This window comes from Natrix helvetica (genome assembly GCF_964273705.1).
Source record: "Natrix helvetica genome assembly, chromosome: 2".
NCBI classification, from domain to species: domain Eukaryota; kingdom Metazoa; phylum Chordata; class Lepidosauria; order Squamata; family Natricidae; genus Natrix; species Natrix helvetica.
In genome coordinates, this window is record NC_138552.1 from 239,957,509 (window position 1) to 239,979,547 (window position 22,039).

Below are 22,039 nucleotides of genomic sequence, written 5' to 3' on the forward strand. Positions count from 1 at the left end.
AAAATGTGTTATTAAAATGTACTATCAGTATCATTCCATAGGAGAGTTGCAAAATGATGGCAGGAGAAACAATAGAAAGCTACCAAAACATGGGAGTATGGGAGAATTTAGAAATACAATTGTGTGCAAGGTTTATGAAACCTTTTTAGTAGTTCTGTTAGAACAAATTTCTAGGCTCTGAATTCTTTCATTCTAAGTTTGTTATTTTCAGCCAGGTTTAAGCTACCAGATTTGGGGTTGAAACATGTTAAATAGTTCTTCAGAATCATAAACTTGTCCACCATATCATACCCTAGCTTTGCGTTTCACTTATGGGAAACAAATCCAGTATAAAACAAGAGAAGACTTATAAAGTTTTCATGAAGCAGCCGAATGTTCTCAATCTTCACTTACTTGGCATAGGCCTTCTCCAGTAGGGCACTCCAGAATTCATTTTTCTCTGCTGAGTGAACAAAAAGTAGTTCTCCGTTTTTGGTTGGCAATCGATCATCAACAACAACATCTGTCCACTCTCCATACTGCCAGAACTGAAAGGGGAAAGAAAACAATCTAATCAAGGCTCAATGACATGAACTATAGCCATGCTCTAGGTCAGTGTTTCTCAAACTTGGCGACTTTAAGTCCTGTGGACTTCAACTCGCAGAATTCCCCAGCCAGCTATGCTGGCTGGGGGATTCTGGGAGTTGAAGTCCACAGGACTTAAAGTCGGCCAAGTTTGAGAAACACTGCTCTAGGTCAACAATGCTGGTTGGAAATTATGGAGGCTGGGAAGATTGCTTTGGCAAGGAACAATTCAAGAACAATTGAAATATATAACTATAGAACTGTGGAGATGGAAAGAACTACAAGCATCATCTAGTTAAGCCATTCATGAGATGTGGCTGTCTGTGCTTTTCTTAAAACCTCCAGATAGAGTACGCACATCATCCCGTAACTATTACACTGTTGACAGATTTTACCATGTATATTTTTCTTTATGCTTGCTATTACTATAATTACTATGTGTATATTAAGATAGTGGTTTTTATATCAAATCTGAATTAATTTCATTTATGTTATACTACTCCAAAACTTCAAACCAGTTTTGCTGATCAACAGCATGGCTCCAGCTCATGTCACTAGCCTTGACTAAATATCTATACATCCATATCTATCATGCTAGTTCTATTTAGGCTACATTTTACAAAACATTATATTGATGCCACAATATTTTTTTAGAATTTTACCTTCCTCTTCCACCTCATGTCTGCAACATTTCCAGAAAATTTTAATTTAAGTGGGGAATTACTTGAAAAGCACTGCTAAGGAAGTGTTATGAAAGCACCATGACCTTCCTGGGGACAAATTATATCTAGAAGGGCCTGTTCTTCCTGTAAACTTTCCCAGTGAACAGCAGAAAAGCAGAAAAGACTCTTTGATACCTGGAAGTGGAAGATTCCTGCATAACTGTCTTGGAAACTTTGATCATTGGGAACCACCCGAGCCAAAATTTCTTCATTCAAGGTGAGAGAAGCAATGGCTGCTAGAAGCCAACAGTCTCCTAAAAAACCAAAATAAAATGAAATGCTACTTAAAGGCAGAGAACAAAACTTAGCAAATCTGAGTCTCACTGGTCAATCATTTCATTTAAGATCAGAAGAAACCAAAATACATTGTATGTGTTGATTTACACATACAATACAATACAATACAATACAATACAATACAATACAATACAATACAATACAATACAATAGTAGAGTTGGAAGGGACCTTGGAGGTCTTCTAGTCCAACCCCCTGCCTAGGCAGGAAACCCTATACCGTTTCAGACAGATGGCTATCCAACATCATCTTAAAGACTTCCAGTGTTGGGGCATTCACAACTTCTGGAGGCAAGCTGTTCCACTGATTAATTGTTCTGTCAGGAAATGTCTCCCCAGTTCTAAGTTGCTTCTCTCCTTGATTAGTTTCAACCCATTGCTTCTTGTTCTACCCTCAGGTGCCTTGGAGAATAGTTTGACTCCCTCTTCTTTGTGGCAACCCCTGAAATATTGGAACACTGCTATCATGTCTCCCCTAGTCCTTCTTTCTCTTAAGCTAAACATACCCAGTTCCTGCAACCGTTCTTCATATGTTTTAGTCTCCAGTTCCCTAATCATCTTTGTTGCTCTTCTCTGCACTCTTTCTAGAGTCTCCACATCTTTTCTACATTGTGATGACCAGAACTGAATGCAGATCAACAGGGTATATGACAATATCAGCTGCCCAAATTGTATAGCAGAAATGTAGAAAGTCTGGAACGATACTGAGTACATTTTTGTTCAGAGGGACAATGAGCCGCATTCAGTTCCAGTAGTCAAAACAAATAATGCTTCAATTCTATGTCTTTTCCACTTGGCTCGGTTGGTATAAATTGGGATTTCCAGCTTATTCTTGTTCTACCAATGCTAAATAAAGACTGCCACTGCTATGTGAGTGAAAACAAACAGTATATCCAAAATATGCTTGAATAGGAAAAGTTTCAGAAATATATCCCCAAATTATTGAAAACAGAAGACATCTCACTCCCACCTTTCATTCCTAAAATCACCTATCAGTATTTTTGCAGGCAACAACAGTCCCAAAGGAAACCAAAAACCTTATAGCTAAACAAGCAACATTCTAGTTCCCCATCCTACTCAATGCAATTCTGCTTTGATCTTAAGCATGTCACTCCTACACATGTGTTCCTTTCTCATAAACATTTTTGGAACTGGACAGTTCACTTTGCCTTCTTCAGCTCAACCAGTCACACATAACAGACTTCTTTGATTTTATGCTTAATGCAAGCTGACCATCATGGCAGGCACTGAATGTTGGTTGTGCTTCAGAGGTTGGAACAGTCTGTATCCAGAAATAAACAAGTAACAATATTGATTTGTTTTCACAACAAAATTCTTCTCTTGTAAAGACATCTTTAAGAATAACTACCGTAACAATTTTGCCTAGAATAACTAACAATTTTCAAGTTCCAGTTTGGATAACATTTTGCCTAACACCTGGGGCACAGGTAGTAAGCAGTGAATTAAAATGAATATAATATTACTTTGGGGTCATGGAAAAATAAATTCATTGTTTTTACACAAGCACAAATGCCCTCATTAAAATGTAGACATGTTATGCAAAGACCCTGACAAAAGTGCGAACAGAGAGTCCATCCCCCTCCTTTGAATTCTGTTAACCCTTATCTAGTGTGAATATAGCACTGTTAGTTGAGTAGATTCCTGGTCATAGGCATAGATGGATACGATTACAATGGCAATGAGTGCACTGTTAAAAGATGTAAAAGACCAGGTTGAGGGCTGATCATCCTGGAGAAAGTACCGTATTTTTCAGAGTGTAAGACGCACCTGAGTATAAAACGCACCAAGGTTTTGAAGAGGCAATTTTTTTTAAAAAAAGTAGGTAGATAGAGGGATAGAGAGGGAGAGAAAGATAGAGAAATACGGTAGGTAGGGAGAGAGAGAGAGTAGTTAGGTAGGTAGGTAGATAAATGGAGAGAGAGAGAGAGAGAGAGAAAGAGAATGAGTGAGTGTGTAGGTAGGTAGGTAGGTAGGTAGAGGGATAGAGAGAAAGAGAAAGAGAGAAATACAGTAGATAGGTAGGGAGAGAGAGAGAGTAGGTTGGTAGGTAGAGGGATAGAGAGCAAGAGAGAGAGAGATAAATACAGTAGATAGGTAGGGAGAAATAGTTAGGTAGGTAGGAAGGTAGGTAGGTAGATAAAGAGAGAGAGAGAGAGAAAGAGAGAGAGAGAAATACAGTAGGTAGGTAGGGAGAGAGAGAGTGTGTGTAGGTAGGTAGGTAGGTAGAGGGATAGAGAGAGTAAGAGAGAGAGAGAAATACAGTAGGGGGAGAGAGAGAAGTTACGTAGGTAGGTAGGTAGGTAGGTAGATAAAGGGATATATAGAGAGAGAAATAGAGAGAGAGAGAAATACAGTAGGTAGGTAGGTAGGAAGAGAGTATGTATAGGTAGGTAGGTAGGTAGGTAGAGGGATAGAGAGAAAGAGAAAGAGAGAGAGAGAAATACAGTAGATAGGTAGGGAGAGAGAGAGAGAGTAGGTTGGTAGGTAGAGGGATAGAGAGAAAGAGAGAGAGAGAGATAAATACAGTAGATAGGTAGGGAGAAATAGTTAGGTAGGTAGGAAGGTAGGTAGATAAAGAGAGAGAGAAAGAAAGAGAGAGAGAAATACAGTAGGTAGGGAGGGAGAGAGAGAGAGTGTGTGTAGGTAGGTAGGTAGGTAGGTAGGTAGAGGGATAGAGAGAGTAAGAGAGAGAGAGAGAAATACGGTAGGGGGAGAGAGAGAAGTTACGTAGGTAGGTAGGTAGGTAGATAAAGGGATATATATAGAGAGAAATAGAGAGAGAGAGAAATACAGTAGGTAGGTAGGTAGGAAGAGAGTATGTATAGGTAGGTAGGTAGGTAGGTAGGTAGAGGGATAGAGAGAAAGAGAAAGAGAGAGAGAGAAATACAGTAGATAGGTAGGGAGAGAGAGAGAGAGTAGGTTGGTAGGTAGAGGGATAGAGAGAAAGAGAGAGAGAGATAAATACAGTAGATAGGTAGGGAGAAAGAGTTAGGTAGGTAGGAAGGTAGGTAGATAAAGAGAGAGAGAAAGAAAGAGAGAGAGAAATACAGTAGGTAGGGAGGGAGAGAGAGAGTGTGTGTAGGTAGGTAGGTAGGTAGGTAGAGGGATAGAGAGAGTAAGAGAGAGAGAGAGAAATACGGTAGGGGGAGAGAGAGAAGTTACGTAGGTAGGTAGGTAGGTAGATAAAGGGATATATATAGAGAGAAATAGAGAGAGAGAGAAATACAGTAGGTAGGTAGGTTGGAAGAGAGAGAGTATGTATAGGTAGGTAGGTAGATAGGTAGAGGGATAGAGAGAGAGAAATAGAGATAGAGAGAAATACAGTAGATAGCTAGGTGTTTCTGCTGGCACAGCACTTGATCAATGTAATTCTCATCAATCAGTTAAAGAGCTTTCCAAAAGGAGAAAAAAAAGATTTTTGCACTTTGCAAACCTCCCCAAAATGGCCCGCTTTCACAAAAACGGGCCCTTCCACCCCCAAAAAAGGCATGAATAGCTTTGGGAGGGGCTTGCAGAGTGCTCCTGGGGGCTCATTTCTGCCCCCCCAGCCCCCAGGAGCTCTCTGAAAGCCTCCATAAGGGTATGCACGGCCATTTTGGTGAAGGGGTGGGGCTTCGGGAGGCAAAAAAAAATCTGTATTCAGTGTATAAGACGCACCCAGATTTTCAGCCTCTTTTTGAGGAAAAAAGGTGTCTTATACTCCGAAAAATAAGGTACAACTAAGTGACTGCTGAGAGTCAACATTGACTTGATGGTACATAATTAATCAACTTTAATATAGGTTCTATCCTCAAAAAGAGTTTTATAAGTTTCATTTTCTTGCTCATATTTGATGATGATGTTATCCATTCAGTTGAGTCTAACTCCTGGCAATTTTTTGGGCCAGGTCTTTCCACATCTTCTGATCTTGCACTATTTCTTTGAGTGTTTCTATGCTCTGCCTGATGTCTGCTTTGACAGTGTCCAGCCATTGTGTTCTTTGATGGCCGGGTTTTCTTTTACCACGAACTCTTCCAAACATAATTGCTTTCTCCAGTGAATTCCCCCGCATTACATGGCCAAAGTAAGTGAGACGCAGTTTTGGGATTTTGCTTTCTAGCGTTATGCACTCCAGTACCTGCTTGCTAGTCACTGCTCACATTTAAATGTAGGAAATCAAGACTTGATCCCAGAAACAGGAGGGAACAGTATACCTAAAGAGACATCCTGAATTTATCATCCAGGAGAATCACCACTTAAAGCAAAACTGTAGGGCCAGGGAATGAAATGTCCACAATTGGACTCACACCTTACTAGAATCCTAGAGTTAAAGACGGTAGTAATACCAAATGAGGACCAAATGAGAAGCTGCATCACACTATTGTTAGCTAATAAGCTCCAAGAGCTGGCTAACCCAAGATCCAAGAATGATACAGATTTCAGAAAGGTGTATTTAATACTAGGGATAAAAACAACCTTGAAGACTGTTCAAGACTTAGTAAGTTCCCAGGCAAGCAAAATAATTAAGGCAGAGGTTCTTTGAAACATTTCCTTCCCATTGACCCATCTCCTGAACCCATTGAAATCCTGCTCCATCTGATTCCCACAGTGCCTCACAGTAACACAAGCTTCCTATTGCTTAGCTCTCCTTTAAAAAGGAATACAATACAATACAATAGTAGAGTTGGAAGGGACCTTGGAAGTCTTCTAGTCCAACCCCCTGCCTAGGCAGGAAACCCTATACCGTTTCAGACAAATGGCTATCCAACATCTTCTTAAAGACTTCCAGTGTTGGGGCATTCACAACTTCTGGAGGCAAGCTGTTCCACTGATTAATTGTTCTAATTGTCAGGAAATTTCTCCTCAGTTCTAAGTTGCTTCTCTCCTTGATTAGTTTCCACCCATTGCTTCTTGTTCTACCCTCAGGTGCCTTGGAGAATAGTTTGACTCCCTCTTCTTTGTGGCAACCCCTGAGATATTGGAAGACTGCTATCATGTCTCCCCTAGTCCTTCTTTCTCTTAAGCTAGACATACCCAGTTCCTGCAACCGTTCTTCATATAAGAAATAAGAATCAGCTTGTGTTCTGGCTCAGGATCCTGCTGATACTCCAGGAACATTTGGAGAATAAGGGCAGCTAAATAAATGGCTAAGTTGCTGCCATTATGTTGTTGGTGCAACATTTCTGTTTATCCATACTCCCTTGTGTTCTCATTTGATTTCTTGGCTGTAAGCTCTTGGTCTGAATTAGCACAATTTATCTTAGATGTGCTTCTGCTTTGTCTTCCTCTGCCATATGCCTTCTGGTCAGCTATTTGGTCTCTCTGGGAAGATATAACAGGGAATTTGGCCAAAATATTCAGAGATATTTGGAAATGGGAAATACTTGAATACCTTAACTCAATAATATAGATTATTGGTACTATTTATTTATTTATTTGACTTCTCTGCTGCTGCAATAAAATGACATTTGTATTAATTTTTTTGGCAAGTTCCATATATTTCTTATGGTACTAATGAAAAGAATCAAAAGATAAAAGTAAATTAGCCTAAGATTTTTTTTTAAATTTCAGCATCATTTTCTTGGTGATATTTCTATGAAAAAGAACTAGATCTTTCTACAAGATTCTTTTTCCAACCATTATCATAGCAGCAGACACTCTGGAGCAATGGGGTGTATTTCCCAGGCTGCTATAATATCACACGAATCAAGTTTAATGTTCAGGTAAGCTAGTGTAGGTAATCAAACCAACCTTAAGGGTCCGGAGAGATAAATCCCAATAAGAATAACCAGTAGCTTTTGAGCTTTGCCAATGTAGAAGGAAGCATCTTTTCACCTACAAGTCAGCTTTGTTAAATTCTTTTTGACATTAGAAAAAAGGTAAAAGTTTCCTTGTCCAGTCATGTCCAACTCTAGGGCAAGGTGCTCATCTCCTTTTTTTTGGCCAAGGGAGCCAGTGTTGCCTGAAGACATCTTCTGTGGTCATGTGACCATAATGGCTATACACCAAAGGTGCATGGAAAACTATTATCTTCCCACCGAAGTGGTACCTGTTAATTGTACTCGCATTTGCATGCTTTCAAACTGCTAGGTGGGCAGGAGCTGGGGCAGGAATGGGAGCTCACACCGTCGCACGGTGCTCAGGTCTCAAACCCGGGCTGTCAGCTTTCCAGCAGACAAGCTCAGTGTCTTTAACTGCTGTCGCGCCTCCCCACATTACCACAAGCTTGACATTAAAAAGAAAAAGAAAGATTGTCTGTGATAGGATTGGCATAATATTTGCCATTTTTGAGTTGTGAGTCAGCAAAGTTCTGGATCCTCTGGATTAAAGGCCTTCTGAATCCTCCACTGATATTCCATACCACCAGAGCAAACTTACAAACTGTCTTTCCCCCCCATCTCTCTCTCAACCTTAGTCTCTGCCTACTTTGCCTCCCTCTATAGCAGTGTTTCTCAAACTTGGCGACTTAAAGTCGCCAAGTTTGAGAAACACTGCTCTATAGGATTGCTGCCTTAAGGCCCAATCTTACCTGTAGCATTAAAGGACAGGACGTGGAAGTCTAAACAGGTATGCTCTTTGGGTACAGTGGAGCTGTCAGTATTTCATCATGATTTTATATGAGGAAATCAGCTATTTAATGCTCCAATAATGATACACTTTTTAATATAATGTGGGAGAAAGCAGAACTATTTAACTCATGTTTTGCATCTGTCTTTACACAAAGGGATAAAACAGTCCAACCTATCAAAAGCAGCACCACAAAATTAGGAACACAAATTGAAATAGGGAAGAAAATGGTAAGTGAGCACCTGTCTACCCTAGATGAGTTCAAATCACCAGGACCGGATGGATTACACCCCAGAGTTCTGAAGGAACTAGCAGACGAGATCTCAGAACCACTGAATTATATCTTTCAGAGATCCTGGAACACCGCGGAACTACCAGAGGACTGGAAAAGAGCTGATGTGGTTCCCATCTTCAAAAAAGGGAAAAAATTAGATCCAGGAAACTACAGACCTATCAGCCTAACCTCAATACCAGGAAAGATTCTGGAAAAAATAATCAAGCAACGAATTTGCGAACACCTAGAAGCAAACAAAGTAATAGCCAAAAGCCAACATGGATTTGTCAAAAACAGATCATGCCAGACTAATCTTATTGCATTCTTTGATAATGTGACAAAATTAGTGGACCAGAAGAATGCCGTTGATATAGTTTACTTGGACTTCAGTAAGGCTTTTGATAAGGTAGACCATAACCTACTACTAGATAAAGTAGAAGAATGTGGGTTAGACAGCATCACCACCAGATGGATTGGTAACTGGCTGACCAACCGCACTCAACGTGTAGTTCTCAATGGAACTGCATCTACATGGAGGGAAGTATGCAGTGGAGTACCCCAAGGCTCTGTTTTAGGCCCAGTACTCTTCAACATCTTCATCAATGATTTGGATGAGGGAATAAATGGGGAACTCATCAAATTTGCAGATGATACCAAGCTGGCAGGAATAGCCAACACTCCAGAAGATAGGCTTAAGATACAGAAGGATCTTGACAAACTTGAACATTGGGCACTATCTAATAAAATGAAATTCAATGGTGAAAAGAGTAAGGTTCTACATTTAGGCAACAAAAACGGAATGCACAGGTACAGTATAGGTGATACCTTACTCAGTAGTAGTAACTGTGAAAGGGATCTTGGAGTCCTAGTGGACAACCATTTAAATATGAGCCAGCAGTGTGCAGCAGCTGCCAAAAAAGCCAACACAGTTCTAGGCTGCATCAACAGAGGGATAGAATCAAGATCACGTGAAGTGTTAATACCACTTTATAATGCCTTGGTAAGGCCACACTTGGAATACTGCATTCAGTTCTGGTCGCCACGATGTAAAAAAGATGTGGAGACTCTAGAAAGAGTGCAGAGAAGAGCAACAAAGATGATTAGGGGACTGGAGACTAAAACATATGAAGAACGGTTGCAGGAACTGGGTATGTTTAGCTTAAGAGAAAGAAGGACTAGGGGAGACATGATAGCATTATTCCAATATCTCAGAGGTTGCCACAAAGAAGAGGGAGTCAAACTATTCTCCAAAGCACCTGAGGGTAGAACAAGAAGCAATGGGTGGAAACTAATCAAGGAGAGAAGCAACTTAGAACTGAGGAGAAATTTCCTGACAGCGAGAACAATTAATCAGTGGAACAGCTTGCCTCCAGAAGTTGTGAATGCCCCAACACTGGAAGTCTTTAAGAAGATGTTGGATAGCTATTTGTCTGAAACGGTATAGGGTTTCCTGCCTAGGCAGGGGGTTGGACTAGAAGACCTCCAAGGTCCCTTCCAACTCTACTATTGTATTGTATTGTATTGTGTACAGTAAAATAGTTACTATTAATGATCTTTTACCACATTTATGTCTCAAAATAATTTTTGTAGCACAAACCAAATCAAATTTAATAATTTCCACATTAAAGATTTAGGATTCATACAGCTTGGATTTAAAAAATTCTCTCTGGGTATTCCTTAGTGTATTTGAGAAGTGTTTTGTCTCAAAACTCTAATATAGCTACAGTAAATGTCTATCTTATTGCTGCCCAGTTGCATATAATCATAAGGTGACCAACTTTTTTACAATGAAAAGGAGGACAAAACACGTTCTATTGTCCAAAATGCTAAGGTGACCAACTTTTTTACAATGAAAAGGAGGACAAAACACGTTCTATTGTCCAAAGAAGTTTAGTGCATTGGATATAATGAATCAGTGAAGCAAAAGGAAGGAAATTCATAGAGAAACCATGTTTAGTATTTATACATTTTTCAAAAGAGGTTGCCATGGTATCATAGCAATGACCTTTAAACAGTTTCCCTCTGAGTGGGAGGGGGCAGATGTCTCCTCGTTAAAAAGCATATTTGCATAAGAAAAAGAAATATTTTTTCTATAACAGTGTCATGCCACCATGCTGTGAGGAGTCTTTGTTTTATTCACTAAAACTGTCTGTGGAGGGAGTAGGATTTTTTTTTGGGGGGGGGACAATTTGATAGCATAATGACAGTATGCAGTGAACACATCTGTTTCTTTCCCTCTCTCTTTTTCTTTTTCTGCTATTTGAAATTGAACAAGTTGAAGCAGTAAAAACTTTCTAAACTGCCTCGTCTGATTTATCTACTTCTATGGTTTAGTCTCTCTTAAGCCTAAATGTAAATTAAGAAATAAATATCAATGAAAATGAAGTACTAAAAACATATGTGGTAAACCAAAAAGAAATCACATCAAGAATGAACATGTGCTAAATGAATGTGGACTGAGTAAAAAAAATAAAAGATCAATACAAAAGAAATACATCAATATTATTTCATTATTCAGAGAATAAATGAGGATCGGTTTGCAAAACAAACAGAAGAAGAATGAATTGGTTGAGAGAAAGGGGAAGACCAAAGACCTCATGGTTGGATGTTGAAGATGAGATCTTGACAAAGAAAGAAGCAAGACGTTAAAATAATAAAAGGCAATGCATGATTGTGGTAGAAAAAAGGACCAGTTGCAAAGATTTATGGAAAGGAATTGTGAATGTATGGTTATAAACTAAGTTTCTTCTCACCTACAATTCAGCTTTGTTAAACTTTCCTTGTCCAATCATGTCCAACTCTAGGGTGAGGTGCTCATCTCCATTTCTTGGCCCAGGAAGCCAGTGTTGTCCAAAAACATTTTCTGTGGTCATGTGACCCAGAATGGCTATACGCCAAAGGTACACAGAACACTATTATCTTCCCACCAAAGTGGTACCTATTAACCTACTTGCAGTTGCATGCTTTCAAACTGCTAGGTGGGCAGGAGCTGGAGCAGGAATGGGAGCTCACTCCGTTGTGCAATGCTCAAACCTGGGCTGTCAGCTTTCCAGATGACAAAGTCAGCATCTTTAACCACTAAGCCATCATGCACCCTACATTACCACAATCTTGACATTACCATAAGAAAAATACTGTTTTATTAAAAGGTAGAGTGTTTTGTGAACTGCAGCTCACTTCATCAGATGACTCACAAGTGGAAGAATTGCAAACATAGAAAACTTGGATGGAATTGAAGGAAGCTAGTGAATTTCCACAGCTCAACAAGAAGCTATTGAGATGATGCTGGATCTTTGAGGAATTTGTTAATTCAGAGTACTTAAAGCAGGTTTTCAGCCATCAAAATCATTATTTTCTAGTTCTTACATATAGAAATATATACCGTATACATACCATATATGGAAAAACCTAGAATTTTCATGGATTGTAAGACAGAGAGTCCTTATCTTACATTTCTTAAGTAAACATTGCTATTTTACATGTAAATGGGTAAAAACAATTATATCTCATAATGTTTATAAGACAAATCTTATCTTAACTAAACATGTTGCAGTCTAAGTGGGACTGAATGGCATGAAGTCCCACAGAGAGAGTAACTGCATTTAGTCAAATAATCATACATAGTCCAACTATGAATTTTCACCAATAATGGTGGTTGGTGAGGAATGTGTGTTTCATTCCAACATACATTTCTCCAACAGATAACTATACATTGTAACTTTTTGTGTACAATATATAGAAAGCAGAAGTCAAATTAAGACATGTTAATATTGGTAATGACCACCAACTCAGACATTACGTAGGACTTATCCTAACTGTAACTCTATCTATTCAAACAAATGCATGGAAAAAAATATATTGGATAACATGATTTTTATATTCTTAATTAAATTAAATAAGATGGATAGTTTGCAGTACAGCTTGTTGTAGAAGTCCATCTATATTTGTTAAAACATTTTCTCTCTCTAAAAAAAGAGGAAATCAGGCAACAATCATCCCAGAAGTTGGCTTAACTGAATTTTCCCCATTCACAAATATTACTCTCAGCAATTGCCCTGTGGGAATACAGTATCTTAAATTGCAAATTAAGTACTATGCAGATGTCATGCATACATACAGACTCATCAAATTATTCATTTGCAAACAATGTTATGCAAAGTATGGAAAAAGGAAAAACAGCAAGCAAAATAAATTAAAGACAAGAGTTAAGAGGCAAGATAAAGAAATCTAAATCTGGTTTCCAACTTCTAGAATGTCCTTATACAGATTTATAAATTGCCCTTTGTCTTTTAAACTTCTCATCTCTATTTCTAATGATCATATATACGAGTTGATTGTATATATTACAAATCTTTCCAAATAATTAACTATAAGATAGGCTACTTTTAGTTATAACTAAAACCTTCTCTCCTTCAACAACAAAGAAGTTAAAGAATTCTTTAATTCCTAGAATTGAGCAATAGCAAAATCCTCCAAGTTCACTGTCAGCTCTTTTAGTCACAATCAACAACAATACAATACATAAGATAAGATGTACATTAAAAGCAGTGAAGAACGGATTGCATGCAGGACAGAAAAGAACACACCAGGTTCTGAAAAATGGCATTTTCAGCAATGCAGACATAATGCTAAGGATGCTTCAAGAAGAAAGTAAGACATATGAACCATATCTCACCTAAAGCTCCTTGGCAGATATCAGTCCGGGTGGCACCTTCAATAATAAACTGAGGTTTGGAACACAATTCCTGGCAAAATAAAGAATAAAATAAAACTTTTAGAGCTACTGTTTTAAGGATATGATTAAGAATTAGATAGATGATTGCTTGGGAATTCCAGGGTTATTGCTCGCCTGGAGAGTCTGAAAAAAAACATCGCAGAGAAGGCATAACTTCTACAACATTGCCAATAATCTTATTTGGATCCAATCACCAGAAGTCAGCTTTTGGTTGAAAGGTGAGTTTGTGTTTTATTTATGGACCTCCTCAGCTGTGGAATCAATGTCCATGAGATGCTGAGATTATATTTCTCAACATAAATCATAAAGGTTTCAGTCAGCTTACTTAGCTAAATCTCATAGAAGACAAAGTATTCTGTTTAAACAAATGAAATTGAACAGCAAGCGAAGCTCTTCACACCACTGAGAGGTAACATAATTCATTTTTATTTCCAATGTTTATGCTATGACCGCCCTTGTTTAGGTAACTTAAACAGGACCATTCAAGCATTACTGAAAGGCATTATTATTATCATTCACTGCACAGTCAGCCAAATGTTTAGACTGGATTTGACATTTTTATCCACCTATTAAGTCCTTCCCAAAGACCTGGGATAGGGAGATGTTGTTGCCTGATGATATTAAAACGTATAGATAAATATGTAGTTCTCAACGGAACTACATCTACATGAAGAAAAGTAAGTAGTGGGTACCACAAGATTCTGTTTTAGGCCTAGTACTCTTTAACATCTTCATAAACTATTTAAATGAGGGGATAGAAGGGGAACTCATTAAATTTGTAGATGACACCAAGCTAGGGGGAATAGTCAACATTTTAGAAGATAGACTCAAAATCCAGAAGGAACTTGACAGAAAAACACTAGGCCCTATCCAACAAAATGCAATTTATTGATGAGAAAAGTTAAAGATTTTACACAGGTAAAGAAAAACCACAGGTATAGAATAGGTGATGTTTGGCTCAACAGCAATAATTGTGAGAGGGATCTTAGTGTCCTACTGAACAATGACTTAAGTATGAGCCAGGCCAGCAGTGTGCAGCAGCTGCCAAAAAAGCCAATGCAGTTCTAGGCTGCATCAACAGAGGGACAGTATCATCATGTGAAGTGATAGTAACATTTTATACTGCACTGGCAAGACACTTGGAATACTGTGTCCAATTTTAATGACAACACAAAAAAGATGTTGAGATTCTGGAAAGATGAATGGTTGCAGGAACTGGCCATGTCTAGTCTAATGATGAGAAGGACTAGGAGTGACTTGATAGCAGTCTTCCAATATTTGAGGGGCTGTCACAGAGACAAGAGGGTTCTCCAAAACACCTCATGACAAGACAAGAAGCAACAGATGGAAATTTATCAAAGAAAGATCCAATCTAGAACTTAGGAGACATTTCCTGACAGTGAGAACAATTAATCAGTGGAACTGCTTGCTTCCAGAAGTTGTATGTACTTCATCACTGGAAGTTTTTAAGAAGATATTGGAAAGCCATCTATCTGGAATAGTATAGGGCCTCTGGTTTGAGCAGGTGTTCGGACTAGAAGACCTCTAATGTCCCTTCCAACTCTATTATATTGCATCATTGCAGAATTCAAGCTGTTCCAAGTAAAGCTGTCCTTTGTAATTGACTGATGGTAATTTTGTCAGTATTGAAGGTGTTCAACTGGTGTGTCAGTTATTTTGGTATTTGGAGTTCAAGGCACTTATCACCATTAGTACTATCTTTGTTTGTTTTGACACAGTTATTCTATTTCTATTGTATATTTTGTGATTTCCTCCCCAGTTCTTTCTCTTCTATCCTGCTATTTCTAGGTTCTGCCTGCCTGTTTGAATTCTAAAGTCCCAGAACATTTTGGCTTCTTTATTTTCAATTTCTTTGTCTATTTTATGGCTCCATCAGTTCTTGCTTGCAGGCAAATGATATTTCTTGCAGATCTTCCAATGTACCATTGTTGGTACTTTGTCATGCCACTGTTTGTAGTCAGTCTGTGCAACTTCTTCCAGCAACTAAGTAGGTGGTCTATTGTTTCTTCAGCTTCTTTGCAGAGGCAGTATTTGCTGCCTATTGCTGTCTTCTCAATTCTCACTTTGTATGCATTTGTTCTTATGGCTTGCTTTTCTGCATCCAGAATTAGCCCTATGTATCTTTCTTCAACTTTCTTGCTCTTAGGTATTGCCAAGTCTTGTTATCTGCTTTGCCTATTTTCTTAAAGTACTGGACATGTAATACTTTCTCCTGCTATGTCCTTTTCTAGTCTTCATTTGGTCTTTCTTATACACCAGTTTAGTCTCTCCAGTATTCAGTCAGTGTTCATGGTTCAGTAGCATCAGTGCATTTTCTCCAATGTCCTTCAGATATTCCAATATCCTTTCTTCTTCTCTGTCTGGTGTACTTGCAACATTCCACACCCACTATTTTCCTTGGTAAGTAGAATCTATCAACATTGCTGCATGGATGAATGGCATATTTTACTGTCATTGTTTTTCTGAAAATTTTATATATGGCTTTTAGTTCTGCTTATAAATTGAATAAACTGAAACTGAAACTTGTAACCACTACGCTAGTTAGCAGTTTGAAAGTTTTGGGTAAGCAGGTACGGGTAGTCCTCGAGTTGTGCCCCATTTTACAACTTTTCTTGTCACATTTGTTAAGTGAATCACTGTAGTTATTAAATTAGTAATACGGTCACTAAGTGAATCTGGCTTCCCCATTGACTTTGTTTGTCAGAAGGTCGCAAAAGATGATCGCCTAACTGTGGGACACTGCAACTGTCACAACTATGAACCAGTTGTCAAGCACCCAAATGTAAATCATGTGACCATGGAGATTTTGTAATAATCATAACTGTGAAAAATGATCATAAATCACTTTTTTCAGTGCTGTTGTAACGTTGAACGGTCACTGAATGAATTGTTGTAAGTCAAGGACTACCTGTAATTGATCTGTAGTTGCTTGGTGCAGCCCTTTTGGCTGGATCTTTCATTATCAGGTAGATTTTGCAGATATTACTCAAACGTCAATGCTGGGTGTTATCAATGAGTGGATGCAGACTAGTCAAATGTTTCAACCAAACGCCATGCACTTCAGCTTCACCTTATGCTACCCAATTCTGGACCCTCCTTGCCCTTTTCTCCACCATTTCTGCTATTCTTATAAATCCTTTTATTCCAGATTCTTTTTTATTCTTAACCATCTTCTTTATCAAACTGCATTTTGCTGCATTTTTTTGATTATCCCATAACTGCATCATTTCAATCGCTTCATCAATGGTTTGGTAGAAACCTTTCTGATTTGACTGAAACTGGAGATTCTGCCTATGATATGCAATTCTGGCTTCACATCTGCTGATCATTTTGGTTATACCTGTTATTTGCTGCTTTATTATTTTCAGTGCTTCTTTAATCTTCCTTTTTGCTAGGTGATATTTCTTAATCCAGTATTCTTTTGGTTTTCTTTTCACCTTTTTTTTTCAATTGTTAGCACACTGATCTAATTTTCCAGCCTGTTCTTGAATTTTGGTGGTGCACTGTTTGGCTCCCCCACACCTTCTTTGTTGATTTTGTATTCCAGTTACTCAGTTGTAACTGCCAGATTAAAAAGATGCACCTTATGCTCCTTTTCCAAAAAAACCAAGACATAGAGACCATTGGCAACTATGGAAGGATATGCATACCAATTTGAAAGTGACATACACTGGAAAGTTCTTCTAGAAGAAGCTTTGGTTAATATCAATGTTCTCAGACGAGTCTCTTCTGCAGATGCAGGAGGTTTGTAACAAGATAGAGCTTGTTAAAGGTTTGGGTAATTAAAATCAGTATCTTGAGATCCCAAGGTTTTTGGAAGGGAGCATGGACAGGCATGGTCAAATTTTAATTTTATTATTGCTTTAACATAATCTGTGTAGTTTTCTTCTGATTTTGCTGGCTCTTACAAAACCACATTCTTCTGGATTAGCTGAAATTCGAACACCTATAACCCGATGTAAAACCTGCAGCAAAGCAAACTTTATACTGTCTCTGTAAATCCAGCTCTTTGAATAAACAGTTTGTGTTTTCTTCAACTGTCCTTTCATCCTCAATGAGTGCATTGAGTGGAATCTGGAGTTATGGCTGGCATCCACTCCGGAATGTTTATATATGCATGTCTGTGTCTGGCAATGGGAAACATACTGAGATTTCTAAACCAAATATTCCATTTATTTCAAAAAGATTTATGTCACAAGCTCCTTCTAAACATGCAATCAGCTGCTTCTACGAAGTAAATGGATGTAAAGTTAATTGATGTAAGAAGATTCATCAATTCATCTAAAGGAGATTAAGGTAAGGTTGGTGAAAAAGAACAGGCAAGGCAATGAAGAAGTGCATTGAGGTATAGCCCTTTGGATATTTTTGGACTATAGTTTTCATAACCACAATGTGTAAATAGAATATGATGAGTTTCCTATTTCTGATAAATAAAAAAAGGAAAGAAGTAGAATGTGAAACATCAGGGCAGAACATCAGGAGAGATTTGTCTAATTGACTGCATTCCTAAATGTGTTGGACCACCCACTTAATTAACATTCACAATTTTAACTGAGCATGGGATCTATGAAAATTCCAGTCTTACACATCTGGAGGGCACCATATTAAGAAATGATGTATCTTTACTCCTAAAGACCCATGAAGGAATAGGTGACAGCATGAATGTAGGTGAAATCCAATATACGATGAGTACAATCTCTGAGTTGTATAATGTGGAAGATTGAATGCTTGAAAGCATTCAGTAAAGGCACAGAAACTCTCAACATGGGCATATTTATTCCCAAAAAGATTGAGAATAGATGACAGACCTTTGCTGTTTTATCTGAAAAAGCTATGTAAAACTAAAACTCAAAGTCCTGATTATAGCAGACTTTGTGTAAGCCACCCCAAATTTGTTAAAGACTATCTGAGAGAGAGAATTATAAGAATCTGAGATCTGGAGGATACTAGATTGGAGAAGAACAGAAACAGAATTTAGATTTATATACCGCTTCACAGTGCGTTACAGCCTTCTCTAAACGGTTTACATATTGCCCTCAACAATCTGGCTCCTCATTTTACCGACCTTGAAAGATCATAATGACAGCAACTGCAAATCATTCTTCCCCAATCTAGTATCCTCTAGATCTCAGAAGATTATCATAATCCACTCTCAGCATAGTCTCTAACAAATTTGGGAATGGCTTACACAAAGTCTTCTATACACAAGACTTTGAGTTTTACATAGCTTTTTCAAATAAGACAGTGAAGGTCTGTTGGGTTCTTGCTGTAGGCGTTACAAATGTTTCTGGGCAGAAGGACTTCATACTCTGATTTGCTTTGGGGCAGACTGAGTCACACTGGAAGAATTTTGTAAGAGGAGAGTTGTATTTGTCTATGGGGGCAAAAACAAAATATATCAACCATCTGATAAATAGCACTTTTTCTGACTAACACATTTTACTAAAAACATATGCCTTTGATAATATTGATTAGTTGAAAAGGTGCTGACAGATAGACAGTTTTAACTCCAGAACCTCCAAAAAACAACGGGATATTCTTCCTTTCAACATATTTAAACCTGAATAATAATCATCCCACATTCCAAAGAATCAGGAATATAATACCAATCCTACATCAGCAGGAACAGACAGTGGAACGACTGAAAAATACAAAACTTTTAGCACTCCTCAACGTTCTGAATCCATGACAAATTGGCACATATATTTTGGCACTTTTTAATGGCATTTTAAAATATTTGTAGAATATGTTGTAAGCCCCTCAAAGAGATTGATTATCGGACACCAAACAAACAAAATAAATACAAAGTGGTGTCGAATTTGCAAAGGAAGTCTTGGCTGGTGGGGGTTTTTTTTGGCTCGGTTTGTCTTCCTAATCGCCTGAAGCCAGGCAATCCCAATGCGGACAAGTAGTGGCGCAACTCAACCCTGACCTGATCCGCCAGGGATCAGTGGTGACCTTAGACACCTTCGAGCACGCATTCGGAGATCTGGATGAAAGAACAGATTCGTTCCCCAAAATTAACCGCCCTCTGTCATTCAGGCCCCTTTGTCATTTTCCTATCGTCCCGAAAGAAATACAGAACAGGACAGAAACGCGACATTAAACTCGTATTTGGCTTCCTTTTCTTCCCTCCCCTCCTCCTCCTCCTCCGGGTGACTCCCTCCTCTCTTCCGCTAGCATCTGCGCGGTGGTCTCCTACCGTCGGCCTCTTCCAGACGATGCCTTTTGTTTTCTGCGAGTTTGGCCCTAATTCTCCGTAGCCCAGAGAAGGCGCGGCGGCGGGGAAAGACGGGTCTTGAAAGAGCTTCCCCGCCTCCAGACACTCGTTCCTCAGAGTGTGAAAGTCCTGGTTCAAGTACTTCACGGCTTTGGAGTTGGAGCCCAGCCCTTGCGCGATCTGCCTGTCTTTGGCTAATTTAGCGGCAATCCCAGCCATGGTGCAGCTTCACCGCGCAGCGCTCCTCCCGCCTTCCTCTCTGTAGGGAAGCCCCGGCGAGCGGAGGGGAGTCAGAGCCAAACTAGCCAAGGGTGATTCATTTCCAGGAGAGAAAATAACAGCGCCTCTATACCCGGGGTGTGGCTGGTCCGGCCTTCACGGGACAGATTAGAGAAAAGAGGCCGCGAGCCTCCTCCTGCGGCTCCTTACGAGCTCACTGGACGAGCGAGGCTGGCTCTTCTGCATTTTTTAAGGATGTCAACAAACAGTTGGGATCGAGAGCGCGAAGGTGAACCCGATCTCTGTCCGTTTTCTAAGGTGGAAAGGTGCCCACCACGGCACCACTCCGTCCTCCAGTGATTTTACGCACAAGGGGAGAGAGCATTCAGATCTCTTACCCCCCTCTCCCTCTCTCTCTCTCACACACACAACCAACCAACCAACCTACCTACCTACCTACCTATCTATCTATCATCTATCTATCATCTATCTATCTATCTATCTATCTATCTATCTATCTATCTATCTATCTATCTGTCATCTATCTATCATCTATCTATCTATCTATCTATCTATCTATCTATCTATCTATCTATCTATCTATCTATCTATCTATCTATCTTCCTAGCTCACTCGAAATGACTGGGCATAAAACCAATTACACAAATGATTTATTATTTTGCTCTGTATAAAGTTCACAGGGTATTAAAGCAACATTTTTAAAGAGCATAACTGCAAATATCAGTAGCAGCTATAATAATGGCAATAAAAATATAATAAACAAGGCAATGGAAAATAGAAATACCAGTAAAAGTTATAAAAATGCTAAAAAAACCAAAAACCCCTAGAAAATAAAAAGAACATGCTCTGTAAATAGAGCAGGAGCGCCATAATTGAAAACACCCTTTTCCTGCCTTGCCATCACTTTTAGAAGCTCCTTTTCAGTTACATATAAACTCTTCAATCTGATTCCTTGCTCCTGAAATCACTGCTATGAGACACTGTGCATTTCAACTCAGATATAAGCCTCGGCTTGTGTTGGAACAACATGCTTATTCTTTAAAAGCTTGGTTTTCATACTTAAAACTAATGTTCTGGGTTTGGAAGACATCCTGAAGTAAAAAGTAAACCACATCAGCTAGATTTGCACAACACACTAGACTAAAATGTGATTGGGTTGTTTGTGGTTCAGCTGAGTTGTGTCTATTGGGGTTGGTGTTGAAGAAACGTTGCCAAAAGTTGAAGAAAAATGAGGAAGAGAGCAGTCAGCCGTAAAATGGATAGATTCAATTATAAGACAAATGAATGCACCACTGAGAGATCTAAAAGGTTGAAGAAAGATCATTCTGGAGAAAAAGTATTCACATAATCTCAAATAGCTGACACCAAACTTGATGTTAATTAACTAATCAGAGTGTAGTATGGGGTGAATATAAAACTAGCCTAGTCAAAGGCTAAGCCTCCCATGCTACTAAATGAGATATAAAGATGTGCGGTTAGAAGGCACATTCTCATTAGCAGACATTTGATATTACTTTTGTCTCTTTCCCAGACTGCTACAGAGGCTGCCTGATTGGGCATTGTCTTTTACATGCGGGTTTAACACTTTTCTGGAAGAATTTAGACATATTGTTTTTAAAAGCATATTTAATATTCATTTGAAAGAGTGCTACATCTATCTTTTTTTTAAAAAAGTATTAATGTTCTGGTATAGAGGTGGCTGCAGAAAAGTAAAAATACCAACAGACAGATAAAGAAGCAGGGCTTTGATCATGTGGTCATAAATACCAGTTTGACTTTTTTTTGACTCCTGCAGATTCCCTTTCTTTGCTTGATTTAGACCAGGCCACCAATTTTCACTGCTTCTGCCAAGGAGGGGGGAGGGGGCTTGTGTGGCCATTCCTTTTACCCTTTTTATTCCTAGAGAGAGCCATTTGGCCTACTTTAACTCTACTTTGTGTAATATCTGAGCCACTGAGATCTGTTGGCTATAGCCACTTGCTGTCACCACTGAATTCTTCTGGGCAAGATTTTGAAATATATAGGAACCAACTATACTTTTGTCTGATATCTCTTTTAGTTTAAATGCCAGACCACAAGCAAGCAGAGAGGTGTGAAGTTGGTCCAAGATCGTCCAGTGCTCCTTGCAACCCCTTCACCGCACCAGTGATCTGTCTTTCCTGCTATTTTTGAAAAGGTGACTAATTGATTAAGCATTAAAGTCAAGTTCAGACATATCCAAGTTGACAGGATGGGGAAATGGAGAAACATAGGATAAGGTTGGAGGGAGATTGCCGGATGTATTAGGAGAGCGCCATCCTACTTTCTCTAGTGTTGTTACTTTGCTCTATTGTCTGTCAATCAGGCATGGTTTGGGATTCAGGACTCAGGTTTGCTGGTTTTTAGACGATTGCTAGATCTC

General features: G+C 38.9%; 1 protein-coding gene across 1 annotated transcript in view; it reads right to left on the bottom strand.

The window, feature by feature from the left end:
• CAPN2 (calpain 2) overlaps positions 1 to 19,765 on the bottom strand; it is a 43,682-nt gene extending 23,917 nt beyond the window's left edge. Inside the window, exons 1-4 of the mRNA XM_081942628.1 lie at positions 19,381 to 19,765; positions 13,098 to 13,167; positions 1,422 to 1,540; positions 394 to 527 (exon numbers count right to left, since the gene is read on the bottom strand). Coding sequence (XP_081798754.1) covers positions 394 to 527; positions 1,422 to 1,540; positions 13,098 to 13,167; positions 19,381 to 19,617 — 560 coding nt within the window. The 5' untranslated portion in view covers positions 19,618 to 19,765. The remainder of the gene's footprint in view (positions 1 to 393; positions 528 to 1,421; positions 1,541 to 13,097; positions 13,168 to 19,380) is intronic.
• Positions 19,766 to 22,039: the final 2,274 nt, after the last annotated feature.